The 16,010-nt window shown below is 43.5% G+C and overlaps 1 protein-coding gene across 1 annotated transcript in view; it reads right to left on the bottom strand.

Moving 5' to 3' along the window:
* Positions 1–16,010, bottom strand: part of LAS1L (LAS1 like ribosome biogenesis factor) — a 117,269-nt gene that overhangs the window by 67,029 nt on the left and 34,230 nt on the right. The window contains exon 5 of the mRNA XM_068249627.1: positions 11,326–11,487. Coding sequence (XP_068105728.1) covers positions 11,326–11,487 — 162 coding nt within the window. The remainder of the gene's footprint in view (positions 1–11,325; positions 11,488–16,010) is intronic.

The following is a 16,010-nucleotide window of genomic DNA, read 5'->3' as shown; positions in this document are numbered from 1 at the left end:
GGTCTTTAGGGGGGTTTTACCACTGTGGTCATCAAGTGGTTAACAGGAAAAATAAGAGGAAGAAAATGGAAAAAAATTCATTATTTCTCAGTTTTTGGCTGTTATAGTTTTAAAATAATAGATGCTACCTGTGACAATCCAGCCCCGCAATCCCCTCTAATCTGCTCCCGTTAGCATACGCAGGAAGTACGGTGAGCAGACTGACAAAGATTAATCGCGCAGCTGCCGACAATATGTAATGTGACAATCACTCACCAATCCCGTATTACTAGGCCACTGTTGCCATGCAGGTCTCATGCACTAGAGACTTCTGGAGGCAGATTCACTGTGTGCGTATTAAATGGTTAAGATTGGTTGGAGGTGCCCATACATGTACAATCCCGATTGTATGTACAATCGGTAAAAAAAAAATCGATTTTACGCTAGAAATCGGGTAATTTCACTGCCACCACTCTCTCGTGTTCAGGGAGGAAAGAGACTCCCGCTAACTACTCCTAAAAAAGGAAGGAAACGGTTATTTACAACCTAGCTAGCAAATCCAGCCTTGTGCAATTTGAATAAGGCAGTGCCCCGTTAGACAGGGAGAGATTTTGGCCCAATTCATGTTTTGCCCGCTTTCTCCGTGCCCATAGGTCACACCAGGAAACAGAATGCATATTCACACTCAGTATAATTTTAGAATTCATTTGATACCACACATGTTGACCATGGATAGCTCATAAAACAAGTTTTGACTTCCACTGTTTGTAGTACTAGTTCTGGAAGATCCAGGCGGTTGAAAATCTCTCAGAACCAGTGTCACGTGAAGTCCAACACAATCTGTGAATTTAAAGGACCTGGTATTTTTGTAACCCCAGAAATATTACCAATTTAGAAGTGTATGGATTATCATGGGTTACAGTGGGGTCATCTGCTCTCTGAGCTGAGCCAGCTGGGAGGTGGTTTCCTTTGATCTCCCATCTTAAGGAACCCTAAGCGACCCCCTGCTGTGATCGGTTCCTACCAGTCTGGAGAAGGATGCTTTAAATTGGTTCTGTCAGGCTGATATCTAATCTTCATCTGTTGGATGAGCTATATAACTTCCCAGGGATGCTAGGGGACAGATTTCACACATAGGTGAGAGGTTTTGTAATTAGAAGCTACCAAAGTGCCAGGGAAGAAGAGAGAGAGCGAGAGCGCGCGAGAAAAAAAAAAATTAAACAAAAAAAACAACTCCATGATGCATTCGATATGTCATATGGAAGGCGTCACACTACCACAAGTAAAGCCCACACATTTTATTTGCCCCAGTTATTAAAAGGTTTAAAAGGTTTTCCCTAGTACAATGTATGGCGCCAATATTTTATTTGTAAATAAAGGTGCATTTTTTCAGTTTTGGGTCCATCCCTAAATTACAAAACCATAATTTAATGGTAATATACCATATACCAATTAATGGTAATATACCATCTTGACATACAGTACATATTAAAAAAAGTTCAGTTCCCAAAGTGACTTTTCCCCCAACATTTTTTGGGGTAACTACTTAGGAGTGTGGGAGGTCAGGGGTTAAATTTAGAATGTAAAAATAATGTAAAAATCGGTCTTTTATTGAAAAAAAAAATTGTAGGTGTAATTTTACCATCTGGCCACCTGACTTCCTTATACGTAGTATTACTATGCAAAGAGGAAATTATGCGTGGACGGCCTTTGTGAATGGCGGTTCAGTCTCATGGACGGCTGCGTTCATTCACACAGGGAGTTAGCTTAATACCATTCATTGATCTAGCAGAACAATCAGAGGCGGTAACAAGCGCAGGGGGGGCGAGCGGGAACGCGCAGTGGGGAGGGACGAAGTAGCTACGCCACTGCAAGCAGTTATGGCATTTTGCCAGGATGTAGTTACTCGTCCCGGGGAGGGGAAGTGGTTGAACCATTACAGCATATTTACATTTTCAGAGTATACAGAAGACTGGCTGCTTTAAAGGGAACCAGAGATGAACGTTTCACACAAAATAAACATATCAGTCGATAGCTTGTAAAGAATAAATCCTCTACCTGATAATTTTGCTGCTCTGGTGTGCCTTTTTTGCTCCAGGAAAAATCCAATATTGCCGCCATCTCATACCCATTCTGCTTCCAGGTTACGAGCTGTTCTGGATGTGCTGTCTAGGCTTTATGGGACTATAAACAAGCAGGGCTGCTGCTGCATTCATTATTCTGGTATGCTGCGCAGCTGCCTGTAGGAAGTGTCTCTCATAAAAATTAAACTGCATGATGACTGCACAGTCAGTGCACACAGATCACACAGCCACACTTGTCTGTTTGAGAGCTTCTTTTTAGACAGCAGCAGCTTCTCCCAGTCATCAGAGCTCTGAGTATGCAACGCAGGAAAGCTGAGCCAGGAGGGGGCAGACTTGGGCTTGAAAAGACATCAAAGAAGACTGACTCAGCTATAATGATTCCAGGTCAAACCTAGACTGAATGCTCAGTCGGGGATTCTTATCACAGCTGATAACAGGCAGATTTAGCAGAGAAGAATGAAACTAAAAGCAGGGTAGGTGTTTACTGTCATGTTCCCACTGAAATGTAATAAAATACATGAGGGTGCTTTGTCTCTGGTTCTCTTTAAGCTCCACCCTCAACAGTAGAGTGGATAGTCTATAAGATTCAAATGTTGAGCTGATGCAAATTTTAAGTTAATTTTGTTTATGTCGCTTGGACCCATATCAAGACAGACACACAACAGTGTGTTCTCAGTACGTCCTGGTATCTTATGCCCCTGCGTGAGGCCGCGCCGCACATGATCATGTTAACGGGGCCTAGGGCGTTCTGCACAGGCACAGTACGTTCCAGGTCACGTGCATGCAATCGCCGTGGCTGCCCACTGCCGCAGAAGATGCCGACCTGGTGTTGGCAACAGAAGGGAGCGCACTGCACTTGAAGTCACTGCGTCATGCGCAGCGATGCCATATACATGTGCAGTGCACTCCTGGCCGGCCCCTGCGCAGTAAGTCAGAACCTGGGGACCAGAAGAGGTTTACAGGGGGCTTTTAGGTGAGCTACGCTAAGCAGAGAGAGAAGAACGTTTCACCAAACAGTTTGATCTTTGGTATCCTTCATGACACACCAAAATGTATTCTACAACTCGTCACAGTTAAAATTATACCACATGTTCCTCATTTAGTGGTGGTGCACTCTGCACAACTTCACTGGACTTATATATATGTCCAGTTTGCATTAAGTGGTTAAGGTCAGTTCACATGCTTGGTTGGGGCATGGCAATCCACCAGCAGATTTATGGATACGTTATCTTTGACATTGTGGACTTTAATTGGGTGAACGGACTCTTCTGTAACGTCTTGTTTTGATTGTACTCAGAATAAGAGGAAACTAAATAAAGCATGTATTGTCAAGTAGCCATTTATAAGGGCCAAACGAACGCTTCATTTCAAAGGTTCTGGTTTGCCATCTAGTGGCGATTTGTTAGAATGCAACTAATAAGGAAATCCTAACCAGTTTATCTCCATTAATATTTTACAAAAATGTGCCCCCCTCAGGTAATGGTACACTCCACAATAATGTCCAGTCCTACTCCCATCAGTTAAAAAATATAGAATTTTTGGTGAAAACTTTTTTTTTTTTTTTTTTTTTTTTTTAAAGCAAATTCACTTGCTCACTAAAAAAAAAAAAAAAAAAAAAAAAAAAGTTTTCAAAAATCGCCACAACAATGTTTTAGAGCTGCGCCAGGGAGTGATCATGCAACAGTCGGTGGTCGGTTCCTGTGCCACCCCCTTCCTGGGGTCCCAAATCAGAAATACAGTATCTAATGATAGGGGGGGGGGGGGTGACTGACTGGGTTGCAGAAGAAAAAAAAAGAGAGAGGGTCCTGCAGTTTGAGTAAACAGGATAACCATCACGTAACCATTTGGAAAAGGTTTATAAATTAGAAAGAAAACAAAACCAACACACACAAAAAACTTTAAAGCAAATTGAAATCATAAACTGATAAGATAAATAAAACTTCTCTCCAAATAGAGATTTCTTAGCATCCCACAGTCTAAAGACTCGTACACCCCCTCTCCCAGGCCTTGGTCAGCCATCAGCCTGGTGAATCGATTAGTCCAACATATATACTAGCGCAACTCAGTCCATATGCAGCTGTCCTGCAGCTACTCCAAGTGTCCGTCTGTCTTTAAATGCTTGTACTTGTAGTTCACCACCACCACACAAACTGATGGAAAACGACTCACCCTCTGTAAAGACCCCTACAGGTGTAAGTATCGCCTTGGGGTTATTCCCGGGTCACCCCCGACCTCTACGACTTCTTGCTCTCACTTTCAACCTTGTCTCCTTGTAGTCATATGAGTTGTGTGTACCTCCAAATAAAAACTGCTCATAGCATAATACCGTTTTTAAAATTCCACTACTAAAATTTATTGCACTTACAATTTCTTCATAAAAACATTCAGCATGAGTTTTTACGGGCTCTCCCCCGTATCAGTGGCCTCTGGTGGGCTCTCTGACGACACTTCACCACTCTGGTTCGGCCGCCGCGCGCTCAGCCGTCCGTCTCAGCGTCTCCCACCGCTCACACACTCCGTGCCACTTCCTGGGTCCCGCCCTACTAGTTTCGTCACTACTGTGACTCATTAGGAGCTGGTACCCTGATTGGCGCGGAGTGTTTTTAGCTGCCTGCTCCCTCCCCTTCCTCCCCAACCAACAACATTACTCAATTCTCGTGCATGTTAATTAACCATGGATTTACGCTGACTTCTCAGTCACTACTCTAAAACCCCTTATGTGCACATAAAACCACTCTGTCCCGCATATTGGGCGTAACATACAATCCTCTCCTAATATTTCCCCGCCCAACATGCGCGACTATGCAGAGCCCAATAGTGTTACGATAAGGTGAGATCTCGTATCACAAATAAGTTGCATCCTACTCCTACACATACAATTACTATCTTTCCCTGGGGGTGACCCGGGAATAACCCCAAGGACCTAGACCTGTAGGGGTCTTTACAGAGGGTGAGTCGTTTTCCATCAGTTGGTGTGAAGGTGGTGAACTACAAGTACAAGCATTTAAAGACAGACAGACACTTGGAGTAGCTGCAGGACAGCTGCATATGGACTGAGTTGCGCTAGTATATATGTTGGACTGTTATTTTTAAAATAACGGCGCACCAGCCCATAGTGTGGATACAGATTGCAATTAGCGCGCCTTAAGATATTAATTTGGTAAATCAATTAGGCTGAGAGCACCGTCCTCCTCACTCCTACTGCAAGCTGTTGGCCCTCCGCCCTGACCTGCATGGCAACAGAACACATCTCTAGCCTACAGGCTAGTGACATGTCTGTACAGCCATGGCCCTGCAATGGCACCTGACGGATCGCGACATGATCACAGTCTGGTGAAACTAACCAGTTAAGCCCCCCTAGTGACCAGGCCATTTTTTACAATACAGACCACTGCAGCTATAACGGTTTATTGCTCGGTCATGCAACTTACCACCCAAACTAATTTTACCTCCTTTTCTACTCACTAATACAGCTTTCTTTTGGTGCCATTTGATTGCTGCTGCAATTTTTAGTTTTTATTATATTCATCAAACAAGACAGGAATTGTCAAAAAAAATGATATTTTTAACTTTGTGGTAAAATTTTTCAAATAAAAGTAAAAATTCTATACAAGTTTTTGTCCAAATTTATTGTGCCACATGTCTTTGATTTAAAAAAAAACCCAATAAAGTGTATATTTATCGGTTTGGGTAAAAGTTATAGCATTTAGAAACTATAGTACAAAAAAGTGAATTTGTGCAGTTTGAATCAGCTCTGACTTTTCTGAGCACCTGTCATGTTTCTTGAGGTGCTAGAATTCCAGAATAGTATAAATACCTCTTTTGCATGTTTGTCACACTTAAATGTTTCTGCTCATCAAAAAACGTTAACTCTTAGTCAAAGATAACATAATTGAACACAAAATGCAGTTTTAAATGATGGTTTTTATTATTTAGTGAGAAAAAAAAAAAAACTCAAAACCTACATGGCCCTGTGTGAAAAAGAAATTGCCCCCTGAACCTAATAACTGGTTGGGCCACCCTTAGCAGCAATAACTGCAATCAAGCGTTTGCGATAACTTGCAACGAGTCTTTTACAGTGCTCTGGAGGAATTTTGGCCCACTCATCTTTGCAGAATTGTTGCAATTCAGCTTTATTTGAGGGTTTTCTAGCATGAACCACCTTTTTAAAGGTCATGCCACAACATCTCAATAGGATTCAGGTCAGGACTTTGACTAGGCCACTCCAAAGTCTTCATTTTGTTTTTCTTCAGCCATTCAGAGGTGGATTTGCTGGTGTGTTTTGGGTCATTGTCCTGCTGCAGCACCCAAGATCGCTTCAGCTTGAGTTGACTAACAGATGGCCGGACATTCTCCTTCAGGATTTTTTGGTAGACATTAGAATTCATGGTTCCATCTATCACAGCAAGCCTTCCAGGTCCTGAAGCAGCAAAACAACCCCAGACCATCACACTACCACCACCATATTTTACTGTTGGTATGATGTTATTTTGCTGAAATGCTGTGTTACTTCTACGTCAGATGTAACGGGACACGCACCTTCCAAAAAGTTCGACTTTTGTCTCGTCGGACCACATGGTATTTTCCCAAAAGTCTTGGCAATCATTGAGATGTTTTTTTTAGCAAAATTAAGACGAGCCTTAATGTTCTTTTTGCTTAAAAGTGGTTTGCGCCTTGGATATCTGCCATGCAGACCGTTTTTGCCCAGTCTCTTTCTTATGGTGGAGTCGTGAACACTGACCTTAATTGAGGCAAGTGAGGCCTGCAGTTCTATAGATGTTGTCCTGGGGTCTTTTGTGACCTCTCTGATGAGTTTTCTTTGCGCTCTTGGGGTAAATTTGGTCGGCTGGCTACTCCTGGGAAGGTTCATCACTGTTCCATGTTTTTGCCATTTGTGGATAATGGCTCTCACTGTGGTTCGCTGGAGTCCCAAAGCTTTAGAAATGGCTTTATAACCTTTACCAGACTGAGATCTCAATTACTTTTGTTCTCATTGGTTCCTGAATTTCTTTGGATCTTGGCATGAGGTCTACCTTTTGAGGTGCTTTTGGTCTACTTCTCTGTGTCAGATAGCTCCTATTTAAGTGATTTCTTGATTGAAACAGGTGTGGCAGTAATCCGGCCTGGGGGGTGACTACAGAAATTGAACTCAGGTGTGATAAACCACAGTTAAGTTATTTTTTAACAAGGGGGGCAATCACTTTTTCACACAGGGCCATGTAGATTTGGAGTTTTTTTTCCTCACTAAATAATAAAAACCATCATTTAAGACTGCATTTTGTGTTCAATTAGGTCATCTTTGACTAATAGTTAATGGTTTCTGATGAGCAGAAACATTTAAGTGTGACAAACATGCAAAAGAATAATGGTGGCCACTAATGATCCAATCTTTTTCACTTAATCTTACCATTTCTATGTAATACAAGGTAACTGCCTGAAGTATCCATTCAGTATATTCACTCAATTTACCCTTCTAATACATAGATTTGGTAAGATGGGATGAAAAATATTGAATCATTAGTGGCCACCATAAGAAATCAGGAAGGGGGCAAATAGTTTTTCACATCACTGTATATGCTGAAGGGCATGGTGAGTTCATAACAGATTTTATTTTTTGTCACAAGTTAGCAGAAAATGACACACACACACAAAAACAAAAACAAAAAAAAAGAAGGAGGGAGGTTTCCATTTCTGCTAACTTGTGACCCAAAAAATTTTTTTTTCTCAAATAAAATCTTCTACGGACTCACCATGCCCCTCAGTGAATACTGTCGCACGTGGTATTGCGATACTCAGGAGAAGTAGTATAATGTGTTTTGGGGTGTCTTTTCACACATACCCATCCTGTGTGTGAGAAAGACAATTTTTTAACACACAAAGTTGTCATTTACAGAGATATTTCTCCCACCTAGCATTGGTATGTGTGGAAAGACACCATAAAATACATTATACTACTTTTCCTGAGTACGGCGATACCACACGTGTGACACTTTTTTTTCTGCCTAGCTGTGCAAAGGGGCCCAAACTCCAATGAGTTCCTTTAGGATTTCACAGGTCAATTTTACTTATTTGGTTTCCAGATTACTCCTCAAGGTTTAGGGCCCCTTAAATGTCAGGGCAGTATAGGAACCCCACAAGTGACCACATTTTGGAAAGAAGACACTAAGGTATTCCCGTGAGGGATATGGTGAGTTCATAGAAGATTTTATTTTTTTGTCACAAGTCGTAGAGTTCCTCGGTGAAGAACAGATGAAAAAGAGAGTCTAGGGCCGATCCTAGATGATCTGTCTCCACCTGGACTCCAGACTGGACGGTGAAAGGGGGCACTATGGGTGCGGCGGAACCAGGGGGTTGCCAATTGTGATTTGCCAGCACCTCTGGGAGTGCAAGGGTTCTACAGGCCCGTGTTTCTGTTGGCTGAGACCGGGGTCTTACTGCACGTGCCACCGAACTAGATTCAACTGCTATGCTGGTGCTCGCCACGTCACCAGGCTACACGGAAGTACTGGTGCTAAGTCCAGGAGGTGCTGCGCTGCTGGTGTATGCCTCATCATGAAAACCTGGATCAGCGCTAGCACCACTCTGCTGCCCTTAAAGCTGATCCTGCGCCACCTGCGGTCCAATGACATGGGGTTGGGTACGCCTGGTGCTAGCAGGGACTTTAACCTCATCATCAGAACTATTGGATAGAGAGCAACTGCTGTCTACAGGTTCGTATTCTGACCCGGATGATTCGTCGGATGAGTCTCTCGGCCAAAATCCTGTAGGCCTCTTCCAGGGAATTTCCCGTTTCTTGCCATTTTGAGCTGCTAAATTTAGGGGGTATTCCACCGAGACTACCCAAGAAAAAGAGTACCTGTCTAGCAAACGGGAGTACTGGTGAAGACAAAAAGCTGTGATTGCTCAGTTTTGATCAAAAAATATAAAAACTGATCATTAGAGCGCCGCAGCTATTGGGTTGCGTTTTTGCAGTGATCAGAAAAAAAAAATTCTGTCACTGCGGTGGGGTGGGCTGAACGCAAGTGGGGGCGAATGATCAGGCCTGATCGGGCAAACACTGCGTTTTTAGTAGAGGCTACACTAAAGTGACCCTAATGTACTGATATAGATCTGACTGCGATCAGTACTGATTACTTAGAGATACTATAGGATCAGTACTGATTACTTACAGATACTATATAGTACAAATGCTGATTAGCGACAGTGATGACGCTAATCAGCAACTAATTAGTGACTGTGGTGTAGTGGGCTAGGCGCTAACTACCTAACAAAGGGGCCTAGCGAACTCACTGGCCTAACTGTTAACACTAGTGATACTAAAACAGTTTTCACTGATTACGGTTTTTAGATAACTAGGATAGTGACAGGGGAGGTGATCAGAGGGCAATCACAAGCAATCAGATACAATCGTAGGCAATCAAATAGCAATCAAAAACAATCAAATGCAATCAGAAACAGACAGAGGTCAATCACTGGGCAATCAAGAGGCCGATCAGATTCCAGAGTGAAATAACAGACGATCAGATGTCAAGCAGCAGTGCACAGACAATCAGATGCCAATCAGTGCTGATGACAGGCAATCAGATGTCAATCACTGCAGCTGTCAGATGCCAAACAATGTAAACAGCAATTGGTGGTGATCGGCAGACAATCGGAGTGAAATAACAGGTGATCAGATGCCAAACAACAGTGCACAGACAATCAGATGTCAATCAGACCACAATCAGAGCTGATGACAGGCAACCAGATGTCAGGGCCAGTGTCAGGGCCAGTGAGGGGTGATCAGCGGCAATCGGAGGGGGGGAGGAGGCGCAAGTGCTGGGAAGTGTGGTGTGACTCACATGCAGGGCTGCCGTGTATTATACAATTCAACTGGGCTGTTCAAACGATTGCTGCCCGCCGGTGCTGCTAATTGGCCGGTGGGCGGAAGATACAGGGAGGAGGAGTAAACTGCCGGGGATGCGCGCACGATCCCCAGCTAGAGCTGCTCAGGCCATACACACCAATCAGCTGCCGCACTGCTCACGCGTGGAGCAGTCGGCAAGTGGTTAATGTAGTAACCACCTACATTGTTATATGACCAAGCTGTACGTGTGAGCAGCAGCAGCCTCTACATTTCTCCTGTGACAGATGCAATATAAGGGAAAATGAAGACACACTAATAACTCTGTGGCAAAATCATGATATTTTTGCACTACATTTCTATCCAAGATAGAGAATCACATGGAGATTGCTGGCATAATGCTGCATGCAGTGCGTGTGATTTATGCAAATTGCAAAGGCTGCAGTGAGAATGATCCCATAGGGATATATTAGTCACAGCACTTTACTGATTCCTTGTGATCAGCAAAGCACTGAAAAGCTCCTTAGGAGCGCCCAAGTGTGAACCAGCCCTGCCTTATGCAAGTGTGCACACTGGGGATGCACACACCATGCAATTTTACCATCCGATTTACTGGAAATTTCATGTTCGATAATTTCCTGGAAGTCCGATCTGCAACCAGTTAATGTATAAAGCACCAACATATTCCATGGTGCAGTACAAAGTAAGAAAAACAAACATGGGGTACATAATACAGACAATGGTATACATTCACTATGGTCACTGGTACAAAATACAGAAATGGTCATACAAAGACATGTAACATGAGGAATAAAAATGTATAACAGAGTGCAAGCTAGGAAATGAATATCATATTCCAAGACACAAAAGGATGAGAGAGCCCTGCCCTTACAAGCTTACAATCTAAAGGAATGGTTAAAATGCATGTTTGGTGTGCTTTAGTGGAACAGCAGGACTTTTATCAATGTCCCATTTGCACTAAAGGTGCACAAATAGAACAGTGTTCCCCCCAGGCTCTTTTAGGCAGGTGCTCCACCCGGCTAATTTGGGTAAGCACCCAGATGTCATCGGTTCACCTCCTCCTCCTCCTCCTCCTCCTATGCTGTAAGAATTGCACCAGCCCTGCCTTCCCCCTTTGTGGCCCACCTGGCTACTTTTTCATGCAACCCAGCTGGAAAAAAAAATTCTGAGGAGAACACTGTACGACATTTATAAATGTTCATTTTGCAGGAAATTGATAAAAGCAAAACAAAACCCAAAAAAAAAAAAATCGGAAACCATTTAAAAATAACCCAGATCTACAAATCTCTCTATACAGTGTGTGCTAACACAAATTTAGCTTCAGTCATTTGGTTTTAGGTAGAAAAATATGAAATAGAAACTAATGAATTTGAGAAATATTACAGCTATCGGGCTAACCTGCAATTGCTTGACGTTTCTGTTCCTTTATCGATAGTTGGGGAAGAACTTCTTCCATCTCTTCCGAGTCTTCATCCTCTGACACCCACTGAGGTTTTGAAGAGTTGCCCAACTGACGGGACCAGTACTCTCGCCTCAGCCATTCCATCACAAAATCCCAACCTTAGACAATACAGAACAGTTTGTGAGGATCGAAAAAAAAAAAAAAAAAAAAAACTATTTCATGAGAATTTTTTTCTTCTTTTGCAGTTTACAGTATTTAAAGAGACACTGAAGCGAGAAAAAAAAATATGATATAATGAATTGGTTGTGTACTATGAATAATTACTAGAAGATAGCAGCAAAGAAAATATTCTCACATTTTTATTTTCAGGTATATAGTGTTTTTTCTAACATTGCATCACTCTATAATATGTCCAGATTACACAACACTCAGCATTCAAAATGAGTCTTTCAGAGCAGTCTGTGAAGTAATAAACTCTCCTCTGCTAGAGGAAAAGTAAACAGTTCAATTACAGTTGAGATAATAAAAGTCAGATAACAGCCCTCTCCAAGACCAAGTTGGTCGGAGAGCTTAATAGCTTGTTTGCATAGAGATAACAACTGGAGTTTCTCAACTTTTCCTGCACTAGAAACAATTAGACTGATGTATCTGATCTTAATGTTTTTTTTCTTAGCTGTACTACACATACAAATCATAATATCATCATTTTTTTTTCGCTTCAGTGTCTTTTTAACTTGCCCCTGCACCTTCTTAAAATTGAACCCAGATTAAAAGAAAAACACACAACATTAGAGAGTATTTATAACAGTGTTTTAGGAAACAACTGAACTAAGAAATCTGTGACCTGCCATTACTGCACTACTTAGGAAAAAGAAAAATGCCCCAACACAAACTAGAGTTCCAGTTCTGCTCCCGGTCCCCGCGTTGCCATGCAGGCTCCCCGTTAGGAGTCTATGGCCTATGGGTCGTAGACTGCCCTCTTCTGCGTTGGGCTGGCTTTGGGAGTCTTTGGAAGCACGAAGGCTTCTGAATATGGGCCGCTCCATACTGCGCACACGTGAGTGCCCTCTCTAGCTCAAGCAGTAAAGAGCCATCGATCTTCGTGCATACTGTTATCTCCAGTTTGGATGCGGATTTGAGGCTGAATAGCAGGAGAAAGTGCTTTGTTTAACCATTTCAGTGACGTTCTGCTAGAATTTTTTTCTGGGATAGTAGCTTTCAAGCTGTGAGGAATCTTTTAGAACAAAGTAGAAATGCTGGCTTTCAGACCACTTTAAGGTTAGAAAGAAGTAGCTATTGCTTCTATGGTTTAGTTATGCCGTTTAGTTATGCCTTCGAATTAAATTAACTGGAACAATATAGTTAGATTAAATGAAGTAGAAAATCTGTACTTTTTAACCTATTCAACTATGTATCCAGACTAGATGTTCTGACTTTACTAGCTGAGTGTTTATTCAAAAATAGTAATTAAAGCATTGGAAGTAAATATCCAGCATGACAACCAAGCAGTCCTTCAGACATCCTTTTAGGAACTGGTGAGTAGCGGGAGCCTAAAAAATTCTGTCACCATAGATTAAAGTCCATTACTACACCACCTAACCTTTCACCAAAGCCCTAGATATTGAAGACAAGGTAACACCAGAGTCTAATGCAAGTTTTCCAGTATGTCATGCGTGCTGGTTTAGCCAGGTGCCGCACTTCCTCCTTCCGGCTTGAATGAGGAAGTGCGCCATAGCACGGCTTGCAACGTGACCATTAGGTCGCTTGCAAGCTCGTTGAAAGGCAGGGCAGATGGCAGCATTATGGGTAATTAACCCCGCCGCATCCAGCCGCACATCTGCCGCAATTAAAGCTTATTTGAATCACGAGTAACCACCGTGGTTGCTCGTGATTCGGCCGTGATAAGCGTGCCTGGAAAGGACTACCAGAGGCATGCAGAGTCCCCTAGAGGGAACATACACACTTTGTATTCAAAACGGATTCTAAACTATGCACTACACCAGTGGTCCTAAAAACTAAGGCCCACGGGCTGAATGTGGCCCCCTGAGTCATTTTTACCGGCCCTCTACACACAAAATGTATAACTTATAGATGCAGTCGCTACATTTTAAATATTGGTTGTCCGCATATAGAATAGCAGTGCTGGCACCACCCATCCACATGGAAGCCAGAAAGCAGTAATTTGCTGGTTTCCAATCAAATTCCACAGCAGGCGACACTGCTGTCTCATTGTACTGCAGGTTGTCACCTGGGTATGCTTCACTGTCTGGCCCACAAAGACTTCTACATAAATTTATGTATACTCCAGCCTCCCCAGCAGTCAGAAGTATGTTGACCCGGCCCTCCAACCAAAACATCTGGGGACCCCTGCACTAGACCTCAACATCTGAATAAAATGGAATGGATACATGAAATTTCAAATGGACGCAGGTAGCCCTTAAGGCTCTTCCACATCTAGAAAGCGTGCAGGAGCCATTCTCCTGCACGCATTATATGCCCTGGGGTGCGTCGTCGGGATGCTACAGTGCGACGCAATCAGCGGCAGTAGTAATTAACCCAACGGGAAAACACCGGCTCCCGGCGATTAAAAGCCCCCGGATGAGTTATACCGCAACGCATCGAAACGCAGCGTCGCGCGTGAAAGGTAAAATGAAAGTCTATGGACTTTCATTTTACCTTGGTTAACACAGAGTTTCGACGCAGCAAATGGGCTCTGGTGTGAAAAAGCCCTAAGTTTTTTTTTTTGTTTTTTTTTTAAGACAGCAGGGTCTCTCTCCCCTGTTGTAAAAAAAAAAAATGTTTAAGGGCTGAAACCCACTAAGGGCCCATTCACACTAGAGCGCTTTTCAGGCGATTTCAGCATAGCTGGAAATCGCTAGTGTTTTCAAAAGCGCTTGGTCAAAGTATATGTGGCTGTTCTCATTTAAGCTTTTGCGTTTTTCAGCGATTAGCTGAAACGCAAACGCGTAACCTGCACCATTTGAGCGATTTTGAGCGATTAGTGCTTCAATGTTAAAGATAGGAGCGCTTCAAAATTGCCCCAGAAGCGCTGGGCTGTTCACACACAATCAGCGTTTTTTCCTGTGCTTTTACTCAGTAAATATTGCAGATTACCCATAAGACACTGCAGTTTATCCATAAAACACCTGTTTCCTGTGTAGTGGCCATTTCCCGTATGGGACAGCGACACACGTGCAGTAAAATCGCTAAACGCAAAACGCTGGAAAACACAGAAAACGCTATCCCATACAGTTAAACGCTCAAAATACTATTGAGGAAAACGCCAGAAAAACGCTCAGCAATTTGTAGTGTGAACAAAGCCTAAAAGCCTTTTCTAAGTGCAGTGTTCTCCCCAGGGCTCTTTAAGTGGGCGGGCCGCCCGGCTGCTTTGAGGTCCCGCCCGCCTACCTTGCTAAGGCTGATGATGTCACGCAGGCAGAGCGTTCTATTGCCTGCTATAAATAAGTGCTCAGCTCTCGCTATACACTGCAGGAGCGTGCCTGTGTGACCTGCTTGAGCAGTGATTGGCTGGGTGGATTGTAAGGGGCAGGGCTGGTTAACTGTCTGTCACCGCTATACGGAAAGCCTCTTCTATGCCTCGCTTTGCTGGCTGCTTGTGTCTGTTAGCTTGCAAGCAGCTCAGCTAGCAGAGGCAGCCGCCAGGTAAATACAAACAGCGCAGGGAAACTAGTCCTGTCACTTGAGGCTGGGAGAGCATGAAGCTGCAGACACTCTTTCCCCCCTCCCCCCAGCGATCGTATCCACACAGCGTCTCTCCTGTGTGCCCTGGCTGCATGAATCTTCAGCTCCAGATCCAGTGCACGGCAATGAGTTCTGACGCCCCGCCCCCTCTGTTTCCCGGCTGCTTCTCTATCTCTACAATACGAGCTCTGAAGCATGCAGTGCTGGTGAAGTTCTGCACATGAACTGATTGATAATCCCCCTTCCTCTGGTGTGAGCAGACCTCTGCTAATGCACTTCTTATCTGATATAGTGCAGAGTCTGCGGAGAGTACACGGAGCTTTCAAGGGTCTGGTAAACAAATAAACAATAAGCAATGTAGATTAGCTGACTTGCTGGGGATGGAGGCTGCTGCTGAATGCTGTCTCATCTGCCTGATTGCTTGGTTGCCCATAAGATGTAAGTGCCCATACATTACTTGATTGAAGCAACTGGCAGATTTAATATAAGTGATTTTATCTGCCAGAGGTCAGTTGTGAAAAGTTTGCCTAGGGCAGTAAAAATGTATGAAACGTGAAATTACTCCCCCTCCCCCCCCCATATTAAATGCAATAATCACCCCGTACGAAATGCAACTATTAACACCCATGTTCAGTGTTCTCTCCAGGCTCTTTTAGACAGGTGCATCACCTAACTAAGTTTGGTGAGCAACCGGCTGTCATCAGCTCGCCTCCTCATCCTCTTCTTATGCTGTAGGTAGAGTTGCACCTGCCCCGCATTCCCCCTCGCACCCCACCCGGCTACTTTTTCATGCCACCCGGCTGGAAAAAAATCCTGGGGAGAACACTGAAGTGCTAGTGATTTTGAAAAGCTGTTGCTAATGCAATGCTATGGGGGATTTTTATAAAATCACATCGCTCGAGTGGGATCGCACCCATAGCATTACATGAGCAAGAGCTTTTCAAATCATAAAGCGCTCAGAAAAACACTCCTAGTGGGT

This window comes from Hyperolius riggenbachi, chromosome 8 (genome assembly GCF_040937935.1).
Source record: "Hyperolius riggenbachi isolate aHypRig1 chromosome 8, aHypRig1.pri, whole genome shotgun sequence".
NCBI lineage: Eukaryota > Metazoa > Chordata > Amphibia > Anura > Hyperoliidae > Hyperolius > Hyperolius riggenbachi.
Note: the sequence above shows the minus strand (reverse complement) of the source record. Positions and strands in the feature narration are given on the sequence as shown.